The 25400-nt window shown below is 32.4% G+C and overlaps 2 protein-coding genes across 2 annotated transcripts in view; both read right to left on the reverse strand.

Moving 5' to 3' along the window:
- LOC119837280 (alpha-(1,3)-fucosyltransferase C-like) lies at positions 1-1960 on the reverse strand. The gene is made up of 3 exons (XM_038362796.1): positions 1251-1960; positions 702-932; positions 1-25 (listed from the first exon to the last, which is right to left on the reverse strand). Exons 1-3 carry the CDS (start codon positions 1958-1960, stop codon positions 1-3), a joined length of 966 nt encoding a protein of 321 aa, XP_038218724.1.
- Positions 1961-12255: 10295 nt separating this feature from the next.
- LOC119837320 (carbonic anhydrase-related protein 10) overlaps positions 12256-25400 on the reverse strand; it is a 44020-nt gene continuing 30875 nt past the window's right edge. Inside the window, exons 4-11 of the mRNA XM_038362849.1 lie at positions 22931-23067; positions 19677-19868; positions 17985-18080; positions 17131-17197; positions 16376-16530; positions 15879-16016; positions 14619-14664; positions 12256-13019 (exon numbers count right to left, since the gene is read on the reverse strand). Of these exons, the coding sequence (XP_038218777.1) occupies positions 12946-13019; positions 14619-14664; positions 15879-16016; positions 16376-16530; positions 17131-17197; positions 17985-18080; positions 19677-19868; positions 22931-23067 (905 nt within the window). The 3' untranslated portion in view covers positions 12256-12945. The remainder of the gene's footprint in view (positions 13020-14618; positions 14665-15878; positions 16017-16375; positions 16531-17130; positions 17198-17984; positions 18081-19676; positions 19869-22930; positions 23068-25400) is intronic.

The following is a 25400-nucleotide window of genomic DNA, read 5'->3' on the forward strand; positions in this document are numbered from 1 at the left end:
TTAGTAAATGATATTTGATACCGTGCTGAAAACATAATCACGAGTTTGACGATATAATAATATTAACACGATGCTTCTAAAGAATTTTCATAGATAAAAAACCATGTTTATTATACGGGCACATTCTTATATGTCAAATTATGCAACATTATTAAGTATTTTAATAGAATAATTTCTTTAGAAATAATATTTTTGAGCGATAATATATACGTTTACTGTGTGCCGACTTAGTCAAGTGAGACCGTTGTTTTTTTTTTTATTTACATGTATATATGTGTGCGTGCGTAGTCTCTTGAAAGAGTTTTGAATTTATGTTGTAAATAATCCTACTAATGTTATAAAAAGTACTGAACCGATTGCAATTAAATTTGGTATGTAGACAGCTGGACAATTGGTATAACATATAGACAACTTTTTATCCCGATATTCCTACGGGATGCAGACTTACGCGGGTGAAACCGCGTCCTATAACATCTCTTATTTGAGTGCCAATGCATCTATCGCGATTCGCGATAAAAAAAATGCATTCTATAAATCTGCTTTGTAATACAATAACTATCATTAATCACAATTCATAATACACTTAAGAAAATTTGAAGAAACACCGTAATTAATTTAGCTTTATTAATGTTTACAATGTTTATTATGAAAATTGATTAAATTGTATTCTTTGACAATGTTCTTTGTAATCTGGGTCCCACCAAGTCCTGAATTTCGGGTATGTTTTTGGAGCAGTCATATTGGTACGTTCATTTAATTTTGTACACAGCTCACACATATTTGACCTTTGCCTTGCCATATAATAGTAGTGGTTCTTCCAATCAAAGAAATACTCATACGTTGACGGTTTTTTGATCAGGTAGTCAATAATTGCACCAAGTTTCTTCATGTCAAATGATTGTGCGTTGATGTAAGAGCCAGGGGGCAAAAATCTACGAAAGATTAAGATATAAAGATGAGATTAAGCCAAAAATACGAATAAATAATGTGTCAACAAAAGCAAAGATGTTATCCATTTATATTGTTATGTAGGAAATAATTTAGGGTAGAAAAATTTAGAAAAACATAAAACACGACTGATATAGAGTTTTAGATTTTTAATTTAGAGTTAAATTTCCAATTTAAAATTGAGAAAGTTAGTGATTTAAGTGCTGTTAATTTCATAAATCTAAAACTCTAAAATTAAGTTCAGTAAGAGGCCGTAATGCGAACTAAAAGATATAGAATATTCATATTTCAGAATTCTTTACCTGTTAAAATTCGAGCCGCCCATTACAATCGGTATAGCGATTTGATTCATAGCTCTAACCAATCTTTCCGTAACATAATCTTCAGCGAATGTTTCTTCTATAACCATTTGAAAGAAGTATTCTTTTTCTATTAAACTATGGCATCCCTTTTTGCTTCTTTTGGGACACTTTTTATCGCCGCATGGTCCGAATACGTCTAATGTATAATTATAAAACTGCAGTTCTTTTTTCAACTCTTTTATAAACTCTTCGTGCTTAACTTTTAATCTACATTTTGTTATAATCCACGCCACCGCTCTGGTTTTATTGCGCATTTTACTTTTGAATTTATCCGTGTGATCCATTTTTCTTGTCCAATTAAGTTCTATTTTCGGACCAACTATTTTATTATTGATATCATAAATATTGAAAAAAGGATGCACTACATCCGAATTGAGCTTGTAAGTCCACGTCCAGTTGAAAAAGTTGTCAAACATTTTGTTACAGACAGGATACACTTCTGAAGAATCTAAAGAGTTAAATATGTATAATTGTTCGGGAGATCGTGTTATATTTATTTCACTTGCAACATAATTTATAATATTTCTTCCTTTAAAAACTACCGCATCAAAATTTCTATGATCCTCTTTTAATAAATTCTCATCATATGAAATGTAGCAATTAATATGCGAGCATTTTTGTTTGATAAAAACTTTCTGTCCCAACATCATCTTCTGTTTTTCGTCTGTACGATAACCATATGTTTTAGGTCTCCAAATTAAAATATACTTTAAGTCCGTTGGATACCTGATAGTCTGCTGATGGAGCATTTGATATAGATTTTTGCTTACCAAGTAATTAGTGAACGTGCAGATTACGAGGGCACCGAAGAAAAAGCCCAGATAAACAGACAATTTTCTGATTGTTTTCCTGCACGGACTGATAAATACCATTTCCCTGACGTAATACATTGTTACAATGCTTTTGAGAACCCTGATGATTTTCATAACCCAACTGTTGATTTCAATAGCTCGTCGTGTACTGAATTAAAATGTTTTGATTCGATTGTTCATTCGATTCGTTTCCAGTTTTTGAATTCTTTGTGGAAAAATGTTGATTTGTTTACCTCCCTTGTTTACTATTTGCTTGTCGCTCGGAGCAAATTTTATTAGAGAACAAGTTCGTTAGATTCCTTGTTTTAGTGCCTTATTATACTGGGTAAAGTAGTTTATTCGAGAAACGGATATGTAGTTGTTTTTTGTTATTCGACGTAAAGAAAAAGTAAGTGATATGAAAAAATATATTACTTGATAAACAGTAGATCTATACTAATACTATAATGCTGAAGAGTTTGTTTATTTGTTACTACTGGTCCGATTTGAAAAATTCTTTCAGTGTTAGATAGCCCATTTATTGAGGAAGGCTATATGTACCGAACGAGCGAAGCCGGGGCGGACCGCTAGTACGAAATAAAAGCAAATTAGATCGATTGAATATTTTCATGGACTTTTGAAGATGCATTGTTCACAAATAAAGCTAAGTACAGATTAAATTTTCGTGATTGTGTTCAATATTACGAATATTTAATTTCATACTTAAATACGCAACCCTTCACAATAATAAACTATGCAGATACTTTTATTATATTTAAGCCTTTAAAATGTTAATAAAAGTGTTGATTTCTTTTTGGACCTACCATGAAGCATTTTTATATTTAAAAAATAACATTTTACTACAAATTACATATGATACAAATAATTAAAATTGAACCTTATTATTGCCCCACCACAGACAACAGGAGTGTCGGAGTTCGTTCGTAATTTATGTGTTTCATTTCGCAATATAAAGTAGCGAGTTTAACCAACTGTCGTATGAAAAACTCGTTTTCATGTCCAACATTTAATTTATTACGAAAAATACACACAAAGTTATATGCAACTGTGCTCATTTTGAAATTTTCGATGTTATATAGCTCGAAAGTTCGGTGAAACATCAATACTTACAGAGCCAGAATTTTGTTTGCGGGCGAATCGTATTTAGAAATAGTTGTATTTTTCATGTTGTTATTTCATTTCAAAGGAAGTGAAAATAGTTTTGATACAGTACTAAGGCTGTATATAAGATATATAGGGTACTCAACAAACTCTCTATAAAACACAATCCACTTTCGATATTACTATATACTATTTAAAGTTAAACTATTTAAAGTTGTAGAGAATAGATAAATTTCGATTTCTTAAAATATTAATAAACATTTAAATGGTAAGCTGTCATTATGAATTCATTCAGAGACTTATTTGACAACCAAGCCATTAAATATTAGAAAAGAAAAGATTAATTGACATTTAATAATAGCATCCATCAATTTATATTGACTTGTTTTATCCTGCTGAGATCCTGATAGCTGAATTAACGAAACGACAAAACAAACGAGGTCCGATCATAACAGATTGTTTTGTTTATATCGTGAATTAAACGCAGGCGGGCTTGCTTATTTTCTGTTGTTACTCAAATTGTCGACACTTGAGTACAGATTAGCTTCGTTACCCGCGGCGGAGTCTACCTGCACTAGTGTTGTTCCGATAATGATGAAATATCGATAACTAGAGTAGCTGTTAGTATTTTAAATTATAGTAAGACGGATTGAAAAGGCGGCGTGTAAGTATAGACGGATGTTTACATATCTCGTCGGATAGTCTTCAGTATAATACGAGTTAAGAAAAGAATGTTAGAAAAGTCGAAGAGACGTCCTTTATTTGATATGAATGTTGATACAACAATATTTTATGCACTCGGTTATCAGTCGACTTAGAAAAAGGAACAGGTTATATATTTGCCTGCTCTTTGTTTATTTGTAAGCTGATACCTCCGTGGGGTTTTATCAAAATTTTGGTCTAGTTCTGATAATTTGAAGGAGGTTTAAGTTTTTGCTAAAACCCTATATTTCTTTTAAATATACTAAAAACTTTAAATTGTATTTTATCCATAAGATACATTATACTGAAAGATATAAATTGAATGGATGGGAACGTTTTTTTTTTGAACTTTTTTATCTTTTTAGAAATTCACTGTTAGTATTAATTACCTACTTAATGTTCCATTTGAATAAATATACGAGTATTTATCATATTGAGGTACATGATAAAATGTTATCGACATCGCAGCATCACTACCTTTCGCGTGGTCGCGCTCGGAAGCTCGCGGAATAATGATTTCTTTGAATCCAGTTTCGAGTGCTCACCATTACGGGACGAGATACGTTTCTGCCGTACTTAGTAGCGATGCCATTTCTAATTGTTTTACTTTATTTGGGAGTTTGCTTCTGCGGTGTGGAGTTACCCGTCTTTGTGTGTTTTAATCTGTTATGTTTTCATTGTTTATGTCTTTTATAAGATTGATGTTTTGTACTTTCGCATGTAGAATTGAGAGGTTTGTAGTGGAGACTAAAATAACTCTGGTATTAGTAGGCTTATGATTATCTCCTGTTGTTGTATTTGTTAATTATAATTGTGAGTGAAACAACTGTAAATAAAACCCAACAAAGGGACACAACAAGGGTATTTGTTTGGGTATTATAAGTAGCAATTATGTTTTTGTCTTTGATTTGTATTTGCAGAGAAGACTTGATGTAATTATTTGAAACAGTTGTCAACAAAAAAGTCTCTTATAGATATGTATCTACACAGTACATTTATGTAAATGTACTGTCTTTAGACAAATGTATTATGCGCATGAAAATAACAAAGAAATGGTTATTATCAAAAAGCCGAAGGCCTGTATCCTTACCCTCGCCCTTTCCAATTTCAAGTTCTTTTGCAAGGACCTACCAGTACAAATACTCATGGGCGGTGGTGATTACTTATCATTAGGCGAATCACAAGCTCATTTGCTCTAGCATTGGAAATCGAATCAATCTATTGTTATTTATATATTTCTTAAGAGTAAGCACTAGCTTATGTTAAAATAACAATTTGCCAGCAATGCAGCGTATTTTTATTTCGAATCGATGGAGCGCCCATCAAAAGGCACGAGAATGCTTTGAGTTTTATCTCGCGTCTAAATCAACTGAAACACAAAGGTGTAGACGGACTCAATCAATTCGGAACTGTATAAAGAAGAAAAAGTGCCCAAAACTGGACTGTCACGGGTCCAATTCTATTTCGGTGAGTGAAACCGCATCGGAGCTGTTAGGTAGCAGGCGCTGGGGAGCGGAGCGGGTATCATTATTATTTCTATTCCATAAATACTTTTTAGATCTAATCATTTATTATGAGTATAATTAAAGTTATAAAATAACAGAGTTCTGGCTTCGCCCGTGCAACTTATATAGCCTATGTCATTCAGTGAAGATGCCAATATATAATGGTGAAGGAATTTTTGAAAACAGAACTGTCTTACATATTTGAGAAGACATATTTTTAATATAAGTAACTCTCCTTGAATCTTTTCTATTGAAGACTTTTATAGTAGGTAAGATGTTATTTTTCTCTACTACCAAAGAAGATAGTTATCTTTAAGAGCATGATATCAACACTAATAATATGAAGAGGAAACTTCTGTTTTTTCGGATTTTTTTTACGTTTTTTTGGATTTTGTATGTTTGTAACGTTTTTACGAAAAAACTGTTGGACCGATTTCAAAAATTCTTTCACAATTGGAACGCTGAAACTTCACTGATTGACATAAGCTTTATATGTATCACGGTCGACGCCGGGCCGAATATGTAGTATCATATAAAAATAAATAACAGTATATCACCGCGAAAAGCACGTTACTACGTCCGCACCCAACGCCCGCACTCGCAAGTGTAAATCACAGCAAACAGCGGGCCTCGCTCACGGCGTCACCAGTTTAGTCGTTTTCAGTGATTTAACACGTAATTAGTGGTTGGGGAGGTATTCTGCCGCCCTAATAGATGTTAAGATTCGAATTACGCGGTTTTTACATGTGTGCCCGTGATTGATGCGTTTGTGTGGGTTAGAACGACCATTGAAAGGTTTGGTTCTAATGTTTACACTATTATATGCATGTTATATGAAAAATTGTTATCCACAACACTTGCTTGCGATTTGTTTTTCTAATAATTTTTAAACACCTTTTTGCTCTCTAGATTGTTATACTAGACTAAAAATTTTAACGGTGACATATTATTTACTATACAGTTCATACATACGTTTGTATTAAATGGTATACAAATTAAGGTAAGGTAGAAGAAAAAACTTTATTTCCAAATAATTGGTAGGGTTGAGTTGTAAATTTGAATCCCTGTCAATTTTTGTTAATATGATATGCACTGAAAAGTACTCGTATGAAGGTGAAGTTTATTAAGCTATTGCATAGCTTCTCGCGATAGAAGCTTTGAGTGTGAAGACCGAATCCCGAAATTCCGTAACGAAAATAATCTAACACCCCCCACTCCGACCGGCACAGCGCACTTTAGTTTTGCCATTTATCGTTCATCGTCACCACGCTCAAAAAGTTGAAATATCAAAGAAATACAAAGTACAAATATATAGCATAAATAAAATAAATAATAATAATTACATAAGTTGATAAAATGCTATGCAATAGCTTCACCGCGGCAGTCTCCGAGTGCCACACGTCTGTTTTTTATTTCAAGATGCTCGCTTTCTTCACATAAAAATAAATTACTAGTTTAGTTAGTATACTTTAGTACCTAAATATCTATCGAAAAGGGAAGTAAACAAGATTGATCCAATTCAAATATAAAAGTGAAATGAACACAACAATACAAACGATGTTATTCCGAGAATTTATTCTAATGAACGTATTATGAAAAGAAATAGCTAACGACCTTTGACCTTTGAACTAAAATGTATTGTGATTACGAACATCCTAATTCAATTGGGAATCAAAATTTTACGACAGAAAACTTACTTTGAAAGCTTTAATAAAATATTACATTTTACACCGTACGTAATATATTTCGTTTGAAATGTTGTTATTATTTTAAGCATATCTTAAATAATCTAGGAATGTTCTCCTAGGAAAGAAAAGGGAGCCAATAGGGTAAACAATTGATGCGCTCTAATCAAATTTTAGTGCAGTGGTGGCTCAGTGGTGTGAACCTCGGATTTCAAAATCGATATGTCGGGGTTCGAGACCCGGCGAGCGTGCAGGAAATAAATGGATTTTTCAATTTATCTGCACATGTAGATAACATCATCACTGCTTAAAACGGTGAAGGAAAACGTGAAGAAACCGGCATGTCCAAGAATAAAAAGTTCGACGACATGTGACATCTGCCAACCCGCACTTGGCCAGCGTGGTGGATTATTTCCTACACCCTCATAGGAGGCCTGTGTCCCAGCTGAAATCTAAAAATAAAGTTTTCGTTTAGTGGACAACAGATAGTTTGTCCATTATATAAATAGTGGATGGTCCACTATTCGATTATATATGATGTATATGATAAAAATTTGCCCCATGATCCTCAAGATATGTAGACCTTGCATATTTAAATTGTATGTTATGAATTTAGAAAAAGTAAATAACTCGAATATCAGACTTGATAATTTCATTGAATCTTGGCGTCGCGCCCAAGTGCTTTCTATCGACGGTACGGTCAGAAAAAAAGGCGCGGGCTATATATGTATAATAAATTTCCTTATTTTAATGATTACAATTATAATTCGCCCGTGATATAGCCTATGCCCCTCAGTGATGAAGCAGCTTTCTTATTGTGAAAAAACATAAAAGTAACTTTAAAATATTAGTATTTCATCATTATATTCACTAAAAATAAAAAAAAAATTAAAAACAATTATTGTCGGTGTCACTATTAAATTAAAACAACAAAAAAAAACATGAACATCTTAGAATTGCAGTGAAATAGGCCCAAAAAAGAATAACGCAGGATATATATTTTTTTGCTTAAAAAATAAACTAATTCTACTTTCTTCCCCATTAAAGTTACAATTTTGAAATCTAATAACTAGTTTGGTAACATTTTATTATGCAGACGGTACATCGTTACAGTAAATAACTGAGTTACCTCTATTGATAGCGTAATGCAGCGCACACCACTTATAGCTCAAACTTGTTACAATCTGTTTATATTGTTTCCCCTTATAATAAAAAATAACATCTATTGTTAATCTTCCTAAACTTTACAGATCAAACGTATACGTTTTGACATAAACAAAATAGAAATATATCTATTGGGAATTCAATAAAGAACAATTGGATTTCTACAATAATTGAACTCTAATAGAATCAGCATAGAAGGCCGTTAAACGCTCTTGATTAAGTATTTTGTGTGAGTGTTAGTTTGTGAGAGATTTCAGGATTCTTTATGAAAATAAATAAAAATAATCATAAGAGTCTCTAGCGCAAAATACTGGACGAGACAAAATCCTCATACATAATTACTTTGAAGTTTAGTAAAGTCATCGTAAAACGCTTTATCAGTTTAATATAAAAAATTCGTGAATTTTTTTTTTTTTTTTTTTGAGTATAATATCTAGTATATTTTCCCACTCATAATTTCCAAAATACAATTAATATTATAAATATTGCTAGCTCCACGCCCATTTAACATAAATGAACCGAGTTTTCTTCTATTATTCCAATAAGAATAATATGAATAACTTTCAACCTTATTGCACAAGATTCTATTTTTATTCTTTAAAGAATACTTTGTCGACAAAAATAAGGTTGGCCTTTTTAAACTGTCCGCAACGGTTTAAATCCGGAAGCTTGCCGGCGGCCATGTTGTCTGCATGGAACTTCCGCCTCCTCTGAAACTGCATGTGAGTTAACATGTTTTTAAATATGTTTAGGAATTTCGAGGCGATAAGCCTTCAAAGACTTGCGAGTTTAAAGACGCCGTGGACGGAGCGTATACATAATATCGCTTTGAAATTGTGGCGTGTCTATCTTATGAACGCTATACTCGTATAGCTTATTGGTGCAATTAATAAATAGATCTCTTGTCTATATAAAATATGAAATTAAGCATAATAAGAGAAAAGCGATAGTTTGTAACATTGAGGATAAAATAGCGTGTGCTTGTGATTTTGAATGATAAAATTGTGACACGACGAAGTGAGTGATTAGATATATATAAAAAAATTAAATGGATACACTAAAATTGTTTTCTAATTCTTTATTCATAGACTTAGCCTCTTTTCGCTGTCAAATAATTATCTGAAAAGCCAGTTTAAGTGCCTCTAATAAATCTAAGTATATCGTAGCAGTATCCGGATTGTCCCGGGCAACATGGCCGGACATATCCGGGTCCGCTGCATGCGCCTGTATTCCACTTTGTAATTATGCAGCTATCGGTTCTGAACTTGTTTGTTGAGAGCTTTGTTGGAAAGTTCTAGAGAATGTTATGTGTTTTAATATTGTTATATTGAACTAATTCATACATTATTATTGGTCACTATCGAGCCAGCTTTTCATCGGGAATTTTCCCAGCTTATTACCGGTCTTATGGAATTTTTGGGATAATAACTGTCCTATGCCCATTCTCGGGTCTAAAACTACATCTGTGCTTAGCTTCTTGAAAATCAGTTGCTTCAAAATGCTTTAGGCGAGACATACGGATAGAGTTACTTTCGCATTTATATATATTTTATTTGTATTTGTTAATTCAAATACGGTTAATCTGTGTCCTTCTACTTTTTCTTTTATAAATAGTCACTAGCTGTGACCCGCGGTTGAAACCGCGTAAGCGTGCTGCGTAACCAATCCCGTAGGAATATCGGTATAAAAAGTGCCTATGTGTTATTTCAGTTGTCCAGCTATCTACGAAGCAAAATAATATTATTATTCACCAATAGATGTCAGGAAAAAAAAAACACGAATAAAACACGAATATGACATTATTTCAGTTGTCCAGCTATCTACGAAGCAAAATAGTATTATTATTCACCAATAGATGTCAGGAAAAAGAAAACACGAATAAAACACGAATATGACATTTTCTAAAAAAAATTCCTAGCTAGATCGATTTATCGCCCCCGAAACCTCCTATATACTTAATTTCATGAAAATCGTTGGAGCCGATTCCGAGATTCCAATTATATCTTATACCTTTAAACGAGCAATTCTTGTATATATAGGTATATATATATATATATATATATATAATTGGGATCTCGGTATCGGCTCCAACGATTTTCATGAAATTTGGTATATAGGGGGTTTCGGGGGCGATAAATCGATCTAGATAGGAATATTTTTTAGAAAATGTCATATTCGTGTTTTATTCGTGTTTTATCGACTTAAACTTACTTTTTTAACAAATAGGCGGCGTTTAAGTAGTCCCAATTTATTATGACACTTCCTGACATTTATTGGCGAATAATAATACTATTTTTTGGCGAATAATTAAAGTTCCAGCAGATGGCGTTGTTAAGTAACGCTATCTGCTGTGTTTGCTTTGAGGTTAGACTAATTGTTAATATTGTTTTGTGCCTTCTTAATGCACGTCTTCACTTAAAAATGCCCAAACGATCTTGGAAACTTCACGAATTTAACCGAGCAATGCTCGGTAATCCAGGTACTATATATATATATATACAAGAATTGCTCGTTTAAAGGTATAAGATAACAATATAAATATAATAATAATAGTGTTTATAGAAACACTCGCTTTTGCCCGCGGCTTCAACGCGTTTAATTCGGAGAAGTTTAATAATGTTATTATACATATAAACCTATGGTTTATATGTATAATAACATTATTAAACAAAAGCAGTGGTGGCTTAGTGGTGAGAACCTCGGACTTCAAAAATCGATAAGTCGGGGTTCGAGACCGGGCGAGCGTGCAGGAAATAAATTGATTTTTTAATTTATCTGCGCATGTGGATAGCATCACCACTGTTCAAAACGGTGAAGGAAAACATCGTGAGGAAACCGGCATGTCAAAGAATCAAAAGTTCGGCGACATGTGACATCTGCCAATCGGCACTTGGCCAGCGCGGTGGATTATGGCCTGAACCCTCATAGGAGGCCTGTGTCCCAGCAGTGGGAACGTGTATGGGCTGATGATGATGACATATAAACCTTCCACTTGAATCACTCTATCTATTAAAAAAAAACTCATCAAAATCCATTGTGTAGTTTTAAAGATTTAAGCATTGATAGGGACATAGAGATATAGCTACATAGGGATATAGGGGCATAGGAACAGAGAAAGCGACTTTGTTTTATACTGTGTAGTGATTATGAAATCGCTTATTTCTTTCTTGAAGTGTAATATTTCTTAATTAAATTTGGTTTATTTGTGCTAAATTTTTATTTTAATTTATTGACCGAGAAACTAAATTTCTACTATCAACCATGAAAATTCCCCACCCACTGGATTCCCAAGAGTATACTTGTGTTACTGTAAATACTTACGAGTATCTTCGCTCGTCTACGTTTGCGGGTCCTTGATGCAGTCTGCATTGTCCTTATTTGCAAAAGGTTTGTTTGACCGGGCTGAAAGCGGTTCTTCTTCGGGAAGATGTTGATTGTAAAAGTTTTATTGAAACTAGCTGTTCGCCCCGGCTTTGCCCATGGTACATATATAGTCTATGTCACTTCGTGAAGTTGCAGCTTTACAATGGTGAAAGAATTTTTGAAATCGGTCCAGCAGTTTTTGCGTGAAAACGTTACATACATTCAAAAATACAAAATTTTCCTCTTTATAATATTAGTGTAGATATCTTTTTGTATTTATTTTTGGAATAGTGAATTAATAAGAATATTTTGTTACAAATGTAATTAAATGATATAAAAATCTTAATGTAAAATATTAAGTAATTTTAATATGTATAAATCTATAAATGTCAACTGCGGTTCGTTAGTCTCTCTGAAACATGAAAATGGTTTGGCCGATTTCGATAATATTGGATTGGCATTCATAATAGTTCAGGGAGAATTGAATGGTAAGAAAAATAAAAAAGAAATCTGATAAAAAAAATGGTGTTGCGTAAAGTTTGCCGGGTCAATCAACTCTTATAGTTGAAGTATCGTTTCTAAAGTGAATCACTTTTGAAATTAAAATACCATATTTGTCGTAAATATTTATTTTACATAAAGACAACACAGCATCTATAGTCTACCACAATTCTAATAGTACAGTCAGCAACAAAATACAATTACAAGAAAAAAGCGGCAACATGAATTTTTATATTTCGATGCTGACTGTACGTCACTTGTTCAGTTATAAACCGATTTCTGCATAAATATAACGATGTTTATACAAGAATTATTAAACTTGCATTATAAATAACTTATTCTATTTGTATTTATAAGTAATCTATTCATAAGCCTTTGTATACATTTTTATTTTACATAATTTAGTGTGTAACACGAAAAACATGCGTTTAAAATTATATAATAATTGCACTGGAAATGAAACGAATAATGCTTATTAAAGCTTCTCCATTTTATTTGTGGACGAATTAAGATAATTACGTATGTATATTATGTACAGTAACTATTTACATCTAGATAACACATGACTAAAATCTAGAAAGTTCCAAACCAAGCCAGCTATACATTTCATGTACTGCTTTATATATTGTCTACTCAATTGACTTCATGAAATAAAATTATACTTCTAGAATGATCCCTACATAACTGTCATTCTACGAACATTGTTAGTTGAAAAAAAGGCAAAGTAAAAGGAATTTATTGTTTGAGTCACTATGGATTTTACAGGTTGATTAAATGATTAAAAGAGTAGTTATAATGGATTTCAGTTAGGCGATAACATTGCTAAATCTTCTGTGCTTCTGTACCGCACGCTGTGTTCACGAGGCCATTGGGTAGCTGAAGAAATATAATATATTCGTTATTTTAATGAACGTAATTTTTTTCTATGTACATGTAGGAATTATTGTGATTTATTGTTTATTATGCTTTTATTAGGCTGTAAGGAAATAAAGCTATTAAATGTTTTGAAAAGTTCATTTAAGCTTACCGTTTTTCTAGAATTATCTGAATTATCAAAGTATAAATATAATAAACTATATCATTGTAATTTATAAACATATTATACACATTCATTTAAAGGTGTTAAGAATTATGAAAGCAATTGAAAACTTTGAAGATTTCCCGACAATTAGGACACAATTTATGCGATGGATAATAGTATTTCAAACAATATGTACATTATTTTCTTATGCTTCATATTTTCAGCTAAATTTTCATACTTACACGACGGCCTTTTGACCGGTTCTCTTAAAAGTCACTATAAACAGTACTACAGACAATAAAACACACTACCATAACTACCTCTAACTACTAACATTAAATATATTCGTATATTAACATAGCATTGTTCTACACAGCCACATGTACACATTAATTAAAATTCTTTCAAACAAACATCTCATGAGCGAAGGTAAAAATATCTACACAAAGCGAAACGAAAAGCATGACAAACAAAAAAAATATTTTAATCATACAAATACTAAGCCACGTGCGTATATACCTATTTTTTGTGACACGATTTCTTTGAAAACATCTTTCGTTTGCATGCAATGCTTTTTTTCGTTCGTGCCTTGCGGGAGTAACGTGCTGTAAGGGTTATAGACAATGATGTAGGGTCGTACATTGGGTATTTGTGTGTCTGTTTAATAAAACCACTCACTTGGATATCAATATCTATTATATTATGTTATATATGTAAAAGTGATTTGATTCTAGACGACTGATTGAAGTACCATCGCACGATCTGAACGCCTAAGATGAAATTGGAAATTTTACACTATGCTTTCTTTTATAGCTGCAGGGGGTGAATTATTATATTTGGATATATGCTCCTTAATAAAGGGAAGGGATATGTTTTTATGAAACAGTCGGTATTGAATTTAAAGATTAGCATCAAATCAATGGATTTTGACAGTTATTTTCAATTCGCCTTAACCGTCTTAATGATTATTTATAATGAATCTGAGTATATATGATAATAGCTTCTTTGGTTAAGCCATGTAAATTCAGGAATTATAATGGGATAGGAGCATTTTTATAGAAAGGGTTAAATTCTAGACTATGCATTATGAAACAGTTTGATTATAAATATTCTAATTGAAAGTAATTGTATACTATCTCTCAGGTTTCAGGTGTAAAGTTAACACGAGGGAAGTATTTTAAAATAGTATGTAATATGTGGTTTTAATTAATGAAATAGTACAGATGCATCCAGAATAAATTTAATAGTAATAAGTTATTAGGTGTAAAATCTTACATGCCATTCACAATATGTTGATATATTTCATAATCAAGTTAATTAATAAAACATTCAAATTAAAGTAATGTAGTTCTTAACCCTAATAAATTTAAAGCTTAGAATTGGTCAAGACACAACCATGCGAGTGTCAAACATTCCCGTTGTTAGAATAAGTATTTTATTTGATGCAGTCTTACCTGTATAATGCATGTTGCGGTACATATCTGGACAGTTGCTTGATGCCTGCAACGAAAATACATTCAGAATTCAGTCCTAACCGCATTGCAATAGGGTCGTCTTTACCTAAATCTAATTAGTTGCTAGTGTACCCATTGGATTTGAAAATTGGAATGTTATTTTTACTCGTATTACTCTTTGCGTCTTTTGAAGCATGGTAATGCGTTATTTCTATACAACGCTAGGTGAAAATAAATATGATTATAATGAAAACGAACATGATTAAACATGCAATTTTAGATCTTTACGAACTTTCTACCCTCAATTACCAATATGTGTTAAAGTTTAATGATCGCAACTGGTTTCTTAAGCTTCACATTTTGTATTGAACTTAGCAATAATTTTGCAATCTGTGTGCTTGTTTTGTGTACAAAATCATTTCGTTCATTCGCACCGTAGCACTAAATCTTAGTGGCACCTTCAAAAGGTCCATCTACCCTTACAATATCATAGCCATTTAGACCTCGTTTAAGTCGCGTGTCGCAGTCCGCAGTCAGTTAATTAATTAAGATTTGATCCCGGCTGTAATTATATTTTCCGCCGTGGCTTGTCACGGGATTTTGTGAATTTATTGTTCAGCTATATCTGTTATTTATCAATTGTGGTAACTTTAACGGCAATAAGGTTAGAGGTCATTCGAGGTGAGCGATGTAAGAATGAATTTATTGTGAAGATTTTTTTATTCTATAAGTTTTTATGCCGGTTTTTATATTGTGGTTTAAAATGGAAAAGAAGCACATTTATTTACAATTAATTCTATTGGTAATTTGCTATCGTTTGGGATGTTGTATAACAATAGCTTTTTTTAAAGCTTGTTCAGTATTTAAAAAAACATACAGCGTTGATAATCGATGCAGTTTATTTCGTATTTCAATTAATTTTCTAATTATAAGGTCAGCAATAATACATACTGGTCAATATTTTAAGATATTTATACTTAACCTAAAAAAATTGTCTTATTCTATTCGAGTATACATCGATTTATAGTTTTTAATGTACTTCGAGTATCAGCAGATTAATTTCTAACCAATTTCTCATCTTTTGTTCGCATTTTCCAAACAATTTTTTTTTGTTACTCGCTATCTAAGTGAATTTTCATCCGATTCCTTTGTGTTTAATAGGTATTAATTTAGGTCATACTCTACATTAGGTTCCATTTTATAATTTAGATTGGTAGTCCCCCAGGGACGTCGGTGACCTGTAGAAAGAATTATACATACCGGCAGACCCTGTTTATTGAAGTTGATATTGGTTCTAACTGTCCGATGGTGCAGTGGTTGCACCGGCCTAGCGTTGTTCCCGAGAGGCGCTTTCGGAGTCAGCTGCGATCCTTGCATGAGACGCCGGATTGCGTACATCTGGATGTACGTGCATATTTATATGTTTGGAAATAATTTCAGGCTTATTGAATAGGGTATGTATTAAAATAAAAAGATTTTACAATTTGTAAGTGACGAATTGAGGGTAGTTTTGATATGATTATAATGTTAATTGGGTAAATGATATTCGTTTTATTGGCATATTAACATATTCGTATATGAACAATATTTAATACAATTTTTGAATGGGTTCCTGGTTTCTTACTAAAATTGGTTGAAAAACATTTTTAACTTTTTTATTTATCCTAATTTTCTGTTTTTTTTTTTAAGTGATGTTATTATTTGTGTGTTTGTGTGTGTTAAAATAAATTGTTCTTTCTTTTCTTCCATTCACTTACCTCCTGTTTAGATATATAAATTGGTTTATTGAATATAATCCACACAGCCGTCTCCCAACAGCCGGGGTGCGTGGTGGAGCCTTCGTAAGTCAGGTACTGTTGCGTGTTGGGCAGCAAAGAGCTTAGGGGAAGGTGCTTGATTGGGTAAGAACTGCCTGGAGACACGTTGATTAGATTTATATAGGGAATTTTCTAGAACTGTATGCTTATGAGGAGCGGTAGGACATTTTTCCTGATATACGACATGTGAAAAAGTTTTCTCATCGATTAGAGACAGGGATGAAAATTATTGCTATGCGAGTCTACTAAAAATGGCGATATTGCGCTATTTTGTGACGTCATATGTGTTCAAGCGAATACATAATACGACAGTATTAAAATTTTTTGTGAATGTATGTTTAATGAAATTATAGAAAGTTTTCTTCTTAAACCGTATTGTTAGTAGAATCGCATAGTGTGTTACTTGTTGTTTAAAGTTTGATGCTAAAGATTGATAGAGTTATATACTATATACTAAGAGTATTTATGTTTTAAAACCTGTTAAATGTCTGTTAATTAGATTTAAGATATAATATTATCTAAATTCAATAAACTTTTAGAAATTTAAAAAAAAGGAAAATGACTTTTTAATTATGAATTCAATAATACAATATAACTTGAAACATTTACAATTCCGGAAACTCAGAGTTAATTTATAAAAAAATTAATGACCACAATCTTTGCATAATGAACATTTTCTAACAAACAAGTCGTACCTCTAAACATAACTTTGTTGAAAGCACTTGTTATAAGCCTCAGCTCCTTGTTAGTCGGTTCTCCGATCTGCAAGTAACAATTTAACGATAATTGATTAAAATCGGGCTATTTTGGTGTAATTTGATATATCTGGTTTACAAATGCAAACGGGGTTGGTATAATTATTTCGAGATCAAATAACGTAACTAAGTTGTCAACAAATGAGTATCATTGCAGAATTACTACTAATATAACATAAATAATGATTAACTTTTTCCTTCTCTTTTTGATAAGAAGATACTTTCTTTTAAAATGCCAAAAATAACCAGGATTCTAGATAAATAATTGTCATTGAGACGACATTAGACATATTTAAAGAGAGCTGTTTTTATTAAGAGTTATTTATTATCCAGTAAAAAGGAATAGATTAGCAACTGAGAAGGATTTAGAAATTAATGGTTTTTTACGGATTTGAAACGCGATTTTATCATTATATTATTAATCCCGTCGGTCTGGACGCTATAGCGAGCGAGGTCACGGGGAACTCAGCGGTCAGTCTCCCCGTAGCCCTGCTCGCGTAAACTCAAACAAGGAAATATAATGGACACGAATGATCAATTATCACGTTAGAGTTATATTTATCAAGGTTTTATATATAGCATTATAACTAGTGTTTACAATAATTAATATGATATAGAAAAAATCTTGATAGATATAACATTTCCTAACTATAAGTATGTTGTGTGAAAAAAAAAACTAGACGTGAGACTAGTTGATAAATAGATAAGCGTGTTTTTTGCTTTTCTCAACCATATTTATTATTTTTATTTGTATTTGATTATAGCAGAATTTTCTAATTTTCTTTCAACTTTACCTGAACCATTAAAGAAATTCCCACGACCCCCTGCGATTTATGCTGAGCTTCCGACATATTGTGATACAGCTCTTTGTTAAAGCCATATAATTGGATCTGTGAATAAAACAAAACGCGATACAAGGCTGATGAAGTCGAGATTAGGAAAACAAATGTCTTAGGTTTTTCTATTTCCTCTCTGCACGTGCTTTCGTGTAAAATTACCCAAGCTTCAGGCCTTGGGTAATTTTATAAGGGAAATGTTTTAGGTTAAGACAAATAAATAACTACATTTAGAGAAGAACACAAAGTCATCTACACTAATATTATAAAGAGGAAAACTTTGTTTGTTTGGTTGTAATGAATAGGCTCAAAAACTACTGGACCGATTTTAAAAATTCTTTCACCATTCGAAAGCTACGTTATCCACGAGTAACATAGACTATATATGTACCACGGGCGAAGCCGGGGCGAACAGCTAGTTGATTATATAATACTTTGTGTTTTTTCTAAAATCTACATAAAGAAAAATGATATTATGGCAATTGAAGAAATAAAAGAAAGAAAGAAAACATAATACAACCATATTTAAGTTTGTTTATTTCAGAACTTTCATCATTCTACATAATTTATTTCATATCGCACCATTAATAAAAATTGTAAGTGAAATCTTTTCTTCCTTTATCCTTTTCTTATATAAAATGATTGATTTGTATCACTTGAAGAAGGGTTTACTAACGACACAGAGAATTCTAGTCTGGGAGCAAGTTCTTAATAATTATATTTTACTTCGAGAAACAAAATTATTGTATTCTTTTATTGTTTATTCTACTGTTTTCTATTATAATCCTAACAAAGAGGCGATTTAGTGAAATCTTACACATTATTAGTTTTTAGTACAAAAATAAACTCATTACAAAGTTCCAAACATCGTTATAACACTTCATACAATGAATTGTATACTTCTATACAGACATTGTGTCTTAAATTATCTCTAAGCGTTTGTTGAAAGTTTATTATAAAGGCACCGTGAAAGGGGAAGTTTGCACCCCCGGGGGTAATAACCAGCTGATAATGATAACTTTGAGGTGTTAATTTTGTGACCGAGCTGATTTTAACTTCCCTTATCTAAGTAGGTAATTGGATGTTACTAGCTTTTTAGAATTGAGTTAAGAGTGTGACTGCGTGAATGCATTTATGTTCATTTTGTTTCTAAATCTATGGTTTGAGACTAATAATATAAAGCTGGAGAGTCTGTTTGAATGCTATAATCTCAGGAACCACTGGACCGATTTCAAAAATTTTTTCACCGTTAGATATTATACACGTGATCCCCAAATCCTAAATTGTTATAGATGTTTTGTAGGTTATATATGTACAATGGGTGAAACCAGGGCGAGCCGCTTGTCAGGTATATAATAAATCCAATTATGTGAACTTATCATACTAACTAGTCAATCATCGAACGCAATAAAATAATGTCATTACATATCTGAAACAATCTTCCTCGAAGATAGAGGAAAGGTAATTATGTTCCTGAGTTTTGGAAACATAACTTTAATAATATACATTTTACATATTAAATAGAATATTTAGAATGTGACTGTAGCACTAATTATTTTAGAGCGTGAAACAAACTATCCAGTTTACGTTTTAATTTAGGCAATAAAATTTACTATGAATTGTATAAATGCCTTTCTTATTTCTTCTTACCTCTCCAGGAAACGTGTGGTGATCGATTTGATGCTCAGACCCTCTGTTATCTTCCAGCCCATAGTGGAAGTAGATCTCTTCGAACTGGTACCTGTAGGATAGGGGACCACCACTGATGTTCACTTGGTGTTTGGAATCTTTTTCCACCCGGAAAACCAATGACTGTCCTGTGTTTTGGAGTACCCCGCTAACCTGGGAAAGGATTTATAATGTACAAGCTGAAACACATTGATTGAAATTATCTCAAAAGAGAACTGTAATTATAAGTCTATCTCATTTTTATTCATGCTCCTAATAGTCGTAGGTAGCGTGATGTTGTATTCTCGTCCACCGAATTTATCGTATTCTCTAAATATTTCATTTATTAGCTTTAATGCTATGAAAATAAAAATCAAATTCAACTAAGTTCGCTCTCCTCGGATTCAATATTAGACATAAAATGGCATAATGTTGCTTAAGATAAAAAATCATTATCATCATCATCATCATCATCAGCCCGTATATATTCCCACTGTTGGGACACAGGCCTCCTATTAGGGTTCAGGCCGTAATCCACCACGCCGGCCAAGTGCGGATTGGCAGATGTCACATGTCGTCGAACTGAACAGGATAAAAAATACCATTATTTAATCGCTCTTAACACACACATACATAAATAATCTGCAAAACACCGCAGTCTGCTAGATTTGCATATTGTTACTGAAATACAAAAATGTGTCTACCCTTATCTATGCGGAAAACACAATTCATTGTAGGTGGCACTGGAATCGCGTGTTAGCAAGTAATAAGTCATCTTAAGTCAGAGCGATCCCGGGCTTTAATCAAGGCGCGACCAATTGATTGATACAAGAACCAAAACCACTCATTAGCTCCCTGATTCATTATGAACGACACGCGGTTGTTTTGTTTCTCCGATTTGTTTTCGCGATCGCGTTATGTTTGGTTGATTTTCGAGTATCATGTACGAGAGTAATTGAATAAGTTAGGGGATAGGGCGATAGTACTTCGTATAGTCTATTATAGTATTATGTATTTATTATATCCGTTCTTATTATGAGAAACTTTAAACTATATCTGTGGTATAGTTTCAAGTTTGTAATGCTGAAATATTTTCATGATGACATTAAAATTGTAATTTTTAATTTCATGTTTTATATCCATTGCTCAATATATATGAATTTTTGGTGATGATCTCTTTTAATTTTAATTCAACACCGCTGATAGTTTAGATAGAAAACTAACAATTATAGTACTCTATGTAATGATCACGTAAGCTCATGGAATTATTCATATTATAGTCTGAATTACAGTGGAAATTCTATGCAAATATATGCGGAGCGCGATAGCCTATCGCGCGAGCTATCATGACGCGTTTTTGGTTCTTAACCTGGACTTTAGACCTAAGTATACTTCAACCTAAAACCTTGTAGAAATGAACATATAATTATATTTTTCAAACTGTTGTAGTTGTGTTAAACAAACATAGTCCCGTTGTTGGAGGTGAATTATTCAGATTAAATGGACGTATTTCACAAATACAGTGGTAACGAGCAATTGTAAATAGTTATAAATAAATGTTAGGTACGTAGATTTAGGTATTTACCGATAAATGGATAACGTAACAATAGCACTTTTAAAACAATTTTTATTAAACTTTTATAAAGTTTAATTTTTAGTTTTATAGCATTGAAATGCTTTTATTTATAAATGAGAAATTTTGAAAGAATTTATGAAAAAAGCATTTCAATGCTATAATACTAAAAATTAAATTTAACAAATCGATACAATATTGTAATCATTGAAATAATGTTTCGTATTGGTTGTGATGGTTCTTAATCATCTCAATAGATGGCGTGGGGTGCCCCTTAGTCACATGAAACCGAAAGAGTAGAAGAAATTCGATTACTGTGACTGGATCACGGATCAAGAGGCTAGGCGTTGCTACGGTTAGGCAAGAAACGCAGGTTCGAATCCTGCCTCGTGATCAAATTTTTTCTATTCTTTCAAAATTTCTCTTTTATAAAGTTGCTATTATTCGTCTATGCGATTATTTCAATGAATTTTTTTAATTTTTTACACACTTAAAATTATTTAAAAATGATATTATATAGGCGTATTAGATAAGGTTATTAGATAATTCGGCCTCTTTATCGACCGGTGTAGGTTCAGGTGAAGTGTAGGTTAAAAAAAATCTTAATATACCAACGTAGAAGATTAGTTTGATGAACGACGGATAATTAAAAAAATCACAAAAAGGTAAATTATTACACATTTCCCAGATAATAAGTTTCTAAACTTACAAACTATACCAAGAAAATTATTTCGCTCAGAAACTTTCCGTACAACGTTAAAACAATAACTATAAAATGTTGGCTCGAGCATTCGTTATTTTCATAAACATGCACTATATTGTGAGATAAGTATTTGAAGCAAGCCATGTAAAAAGCATTGCATAAACCGACCAGCCCAATACCACGAAGTTGATGCGATAAAACGTTTTGCATTCGCGTGTTACATTGCCGGGTTTGTTGCAACTGTATAGTGGAATAGTTTAGATTAGCCAGCAATGTACTGTGATACAATGAAAGTTGACTTGTTAAGCTTTTCGGTTGGGCGGATTACCGCCCATTGCTATGTTAATTCAAACGTTTTGCGATTATCGGGTTTTATACGCCTTTGAGGTTTTTGGTTACATAATGAATAATTGTTTCATGCTTGTTTCATATGACAGTAGTTTTTATAATAGCTATAGCAGTTACTATAGTTAAGTAAATTTCGCAATAGAATAAAACTAACGTAAGATGTGAGAACGAATGTATTATTTATTTCGCTTTTTAATGAAAATGTGTTTTTAGGTAGTCGTTTGTGGAAGCTAGAGAAGGATTTAATTGCACAATAATAGTGCATAACATGTAACTACAATAATAATACAACATGTAAATATAATATTACGAGCAAAAATATAAAATAATTTACAAACAATCAAAAATTATACTCGCTATATTAATTATCCTTTTCAATAACTATTTTGAAGGCCCGTTTCCTTTTCTTCACCCTTTCCAGTTCATTCCGTCTGTCCTATTGTCAATCCCTTCCTTATCCTTTATATCATTAAAGCGGGCAGCGCATTCAGAGATACAACTCTGCGAATGTTCATGGGCGGTGGTGATCGCTTACCATCAGGCGAACCACCAGCTCAGTTGCCCGATATGATATAAAAAATGTTTAAGTACTTGCTACTTATGTATACTCACTTTATGTTTATCAAACTGCACATCACGTAACCACGGGTCAAAGAGTAGTTTATCAGGTTCTATATTGATGGGGCTCTGTCGCCTGCCCTTGTTGCACATGTTCCATTGCGGGTTGATTAGACCCCAGAAACCGGGTCCTGTAAAAGAAACACGTTTAGTGAATTTTATATAATTGCCTGTTACGCCTTGATATAACGAAAAGTGATTTTATGGGTAATATATAAAACTTTCATAAACCTTACTATTTTGAGTTTTAATGTTCGATAGGAATTATATTAAAGGTATGCGCCGATTCCGATCATGGGCCTAGTTACGAAAGGGTACGAATGCATTGAAACCAATACACATAAATTTTATATCTGTCAACTAAATAAAAATTCACGATAAAACAGTTGCGTATAAACTGAACATATATTTAATGAGTTTAAGGTTTATTTGCGCATTTATATACACAACTTTATACAATATTTTCTTAATTTAATTACATATTGTGGATTATTAAAGGAAAAACTGCTATCCTTAACATTGTTGCTGAAATCCAATCCTTCCATATCAAGTTTGTGACGACGAAACGTGAGTCATTACTAACAATAAATGCTCATAACAATTACAAAAACACACTTAAGTATTGATTGGTATTGATATCAAATCAAAACTCGAACCCATATTTTATTTATGAAAAAAATTACACGCTTCACAGTGTGTCATTATTTATTCAAACATCGATTATCAATATATATGATTGATCGGGCGGGTTTTTGAATATTAAAAACTGAAAGTATAGAAATATTGTGTTCAGCTGAGATTCAGCTGAGATTTGAGACACAGAGATTTAAGAATCTGCCGAATTCAATAATCTATATATGTAAAAATGAATCCTTATTTCCCTTGGTCACGCCATCACGCGATAACGGCTGGACCGATTTCAAAAATTCTTTCACCAATACAAAAGCTGAAATTACACTAAGTGACACTGTATATATTTACCACGGGTGAAATCGGGACGAACAGCTAGTTCTATACATAAAAGTAAGAAAGATTTGGTTTAATGTTAACAATGTATGAAGGTAGATTAAGACTTATACAGTTTAAGGGTCAATATACCATTTCTATGTATATATGTGCTGTTTGTCACACAACTATTAGACCGGTTTGAAAATCTTTCACCATTACAAACCTTCATTCAGTAATTTTGCGGCTATATATGTACCGCGAGCAAAGCGGGGGTAAACAGCTAGTATATGATAGAATACGAAGACCGTACACTCATTAAATTCACATAATTAATCAAGCACGTAAAATAGTTCGAGGCTAATCTTTTAGAAGCAACGTTATTCAAATAAAAGCCATTGAAAGCCACAGTTTCCCGATAGAGCATTGAATAGGAATTTAGGGTTCCGCAAAATTCGCCTATCATAGTGTAGTGGGTCGTGCTTAATGTAACATTAGAGTATACCCGACTATCGGATGTCATTACCCAGGAGGGTCATTAGACGCAACTCTGTTAGGATTTTTGTTAAACATATACTTAAGGAGTCTAACTGATTGTTTAAAATGGAGTGTGATTTGATGAGATTTTATGTTATTCAATTTGTATAATGAGTTGTGTTAATACATTTGGAGTTTGGATAGTTGTATCTGGAAATTTAGATTATCTGAACGAATAGACTGTACTAATAATGATAAAGTTTCTTTTAACAATAGAAACTACGTTTTCTGTGAATCACATAGGCTATATTATGTTTTTATCGCAGGCGGTGCTGTGCCTCGTGGTTTCACACTAGTCGTACATGACGCTATCTTATATAGCCTTCCTCCACAAATGGCCTACATAACACTAAATGTATTTTTCAAATCGGACCACCAGTTCCTGAGATACGTAACAGAGTATTTATATCAACCAAGTAAACGAACATTACATAAAAAATAATATATGCGAAATTTTAGATTTTTTTCCTTGTCATATTAATGAGAATCTCGCTTGAACAATTCCTACCTCAATAACGTGCGTTGTATATTTACATTCTGTCCATTCAATATAACACAGAATCATTAAGATGCTATCTGCTATGAAAGTTACAAGGATCATTACGGCCACCGTCCTACATACAGTAACCGTGACCTGACACTGTGTAATTGTGTTTAGTTTTATAATACATAGATATATACGTTCAATCATGCTCGATTGATTTCAATATTTTCTAATAGCGATTTGAATGTTTGATGTGTCTAGAAAAAGCTTTGAATTTATAAAGGTTATTTATGTACATAATTATAATTCTAAAATTATTAAATCTGTATAAATATAAATGAACATTAACCGTCAAATGTGTTGTTCAGCGTAAAACTCGACAACTGCGTGACCAATTCGGCTATTTTTTACTTTTGTTAAGGTACAAGGAAGGTTTCATACGGGTATGACTCATGTGAGACAGACAAGCTAAGTGAATGTTATGATTAATTTTTTTTT

This window comes from Zerene cesonia, chromosome 27 (genome assembly GCF_012273895.1).
Source record: "Zerene cesonia ecotype Mississippi chromosome 27, Zerene_cesonia_1.1, whole genome shotgun sequence".
NCBI classification, from domain to species: domain Eukaryota; kingdom Metazoa; phylum Arthropoda; class Insecta; order Lepidoptera; family Pieridae; genus Zerene; species Zerene cesonia.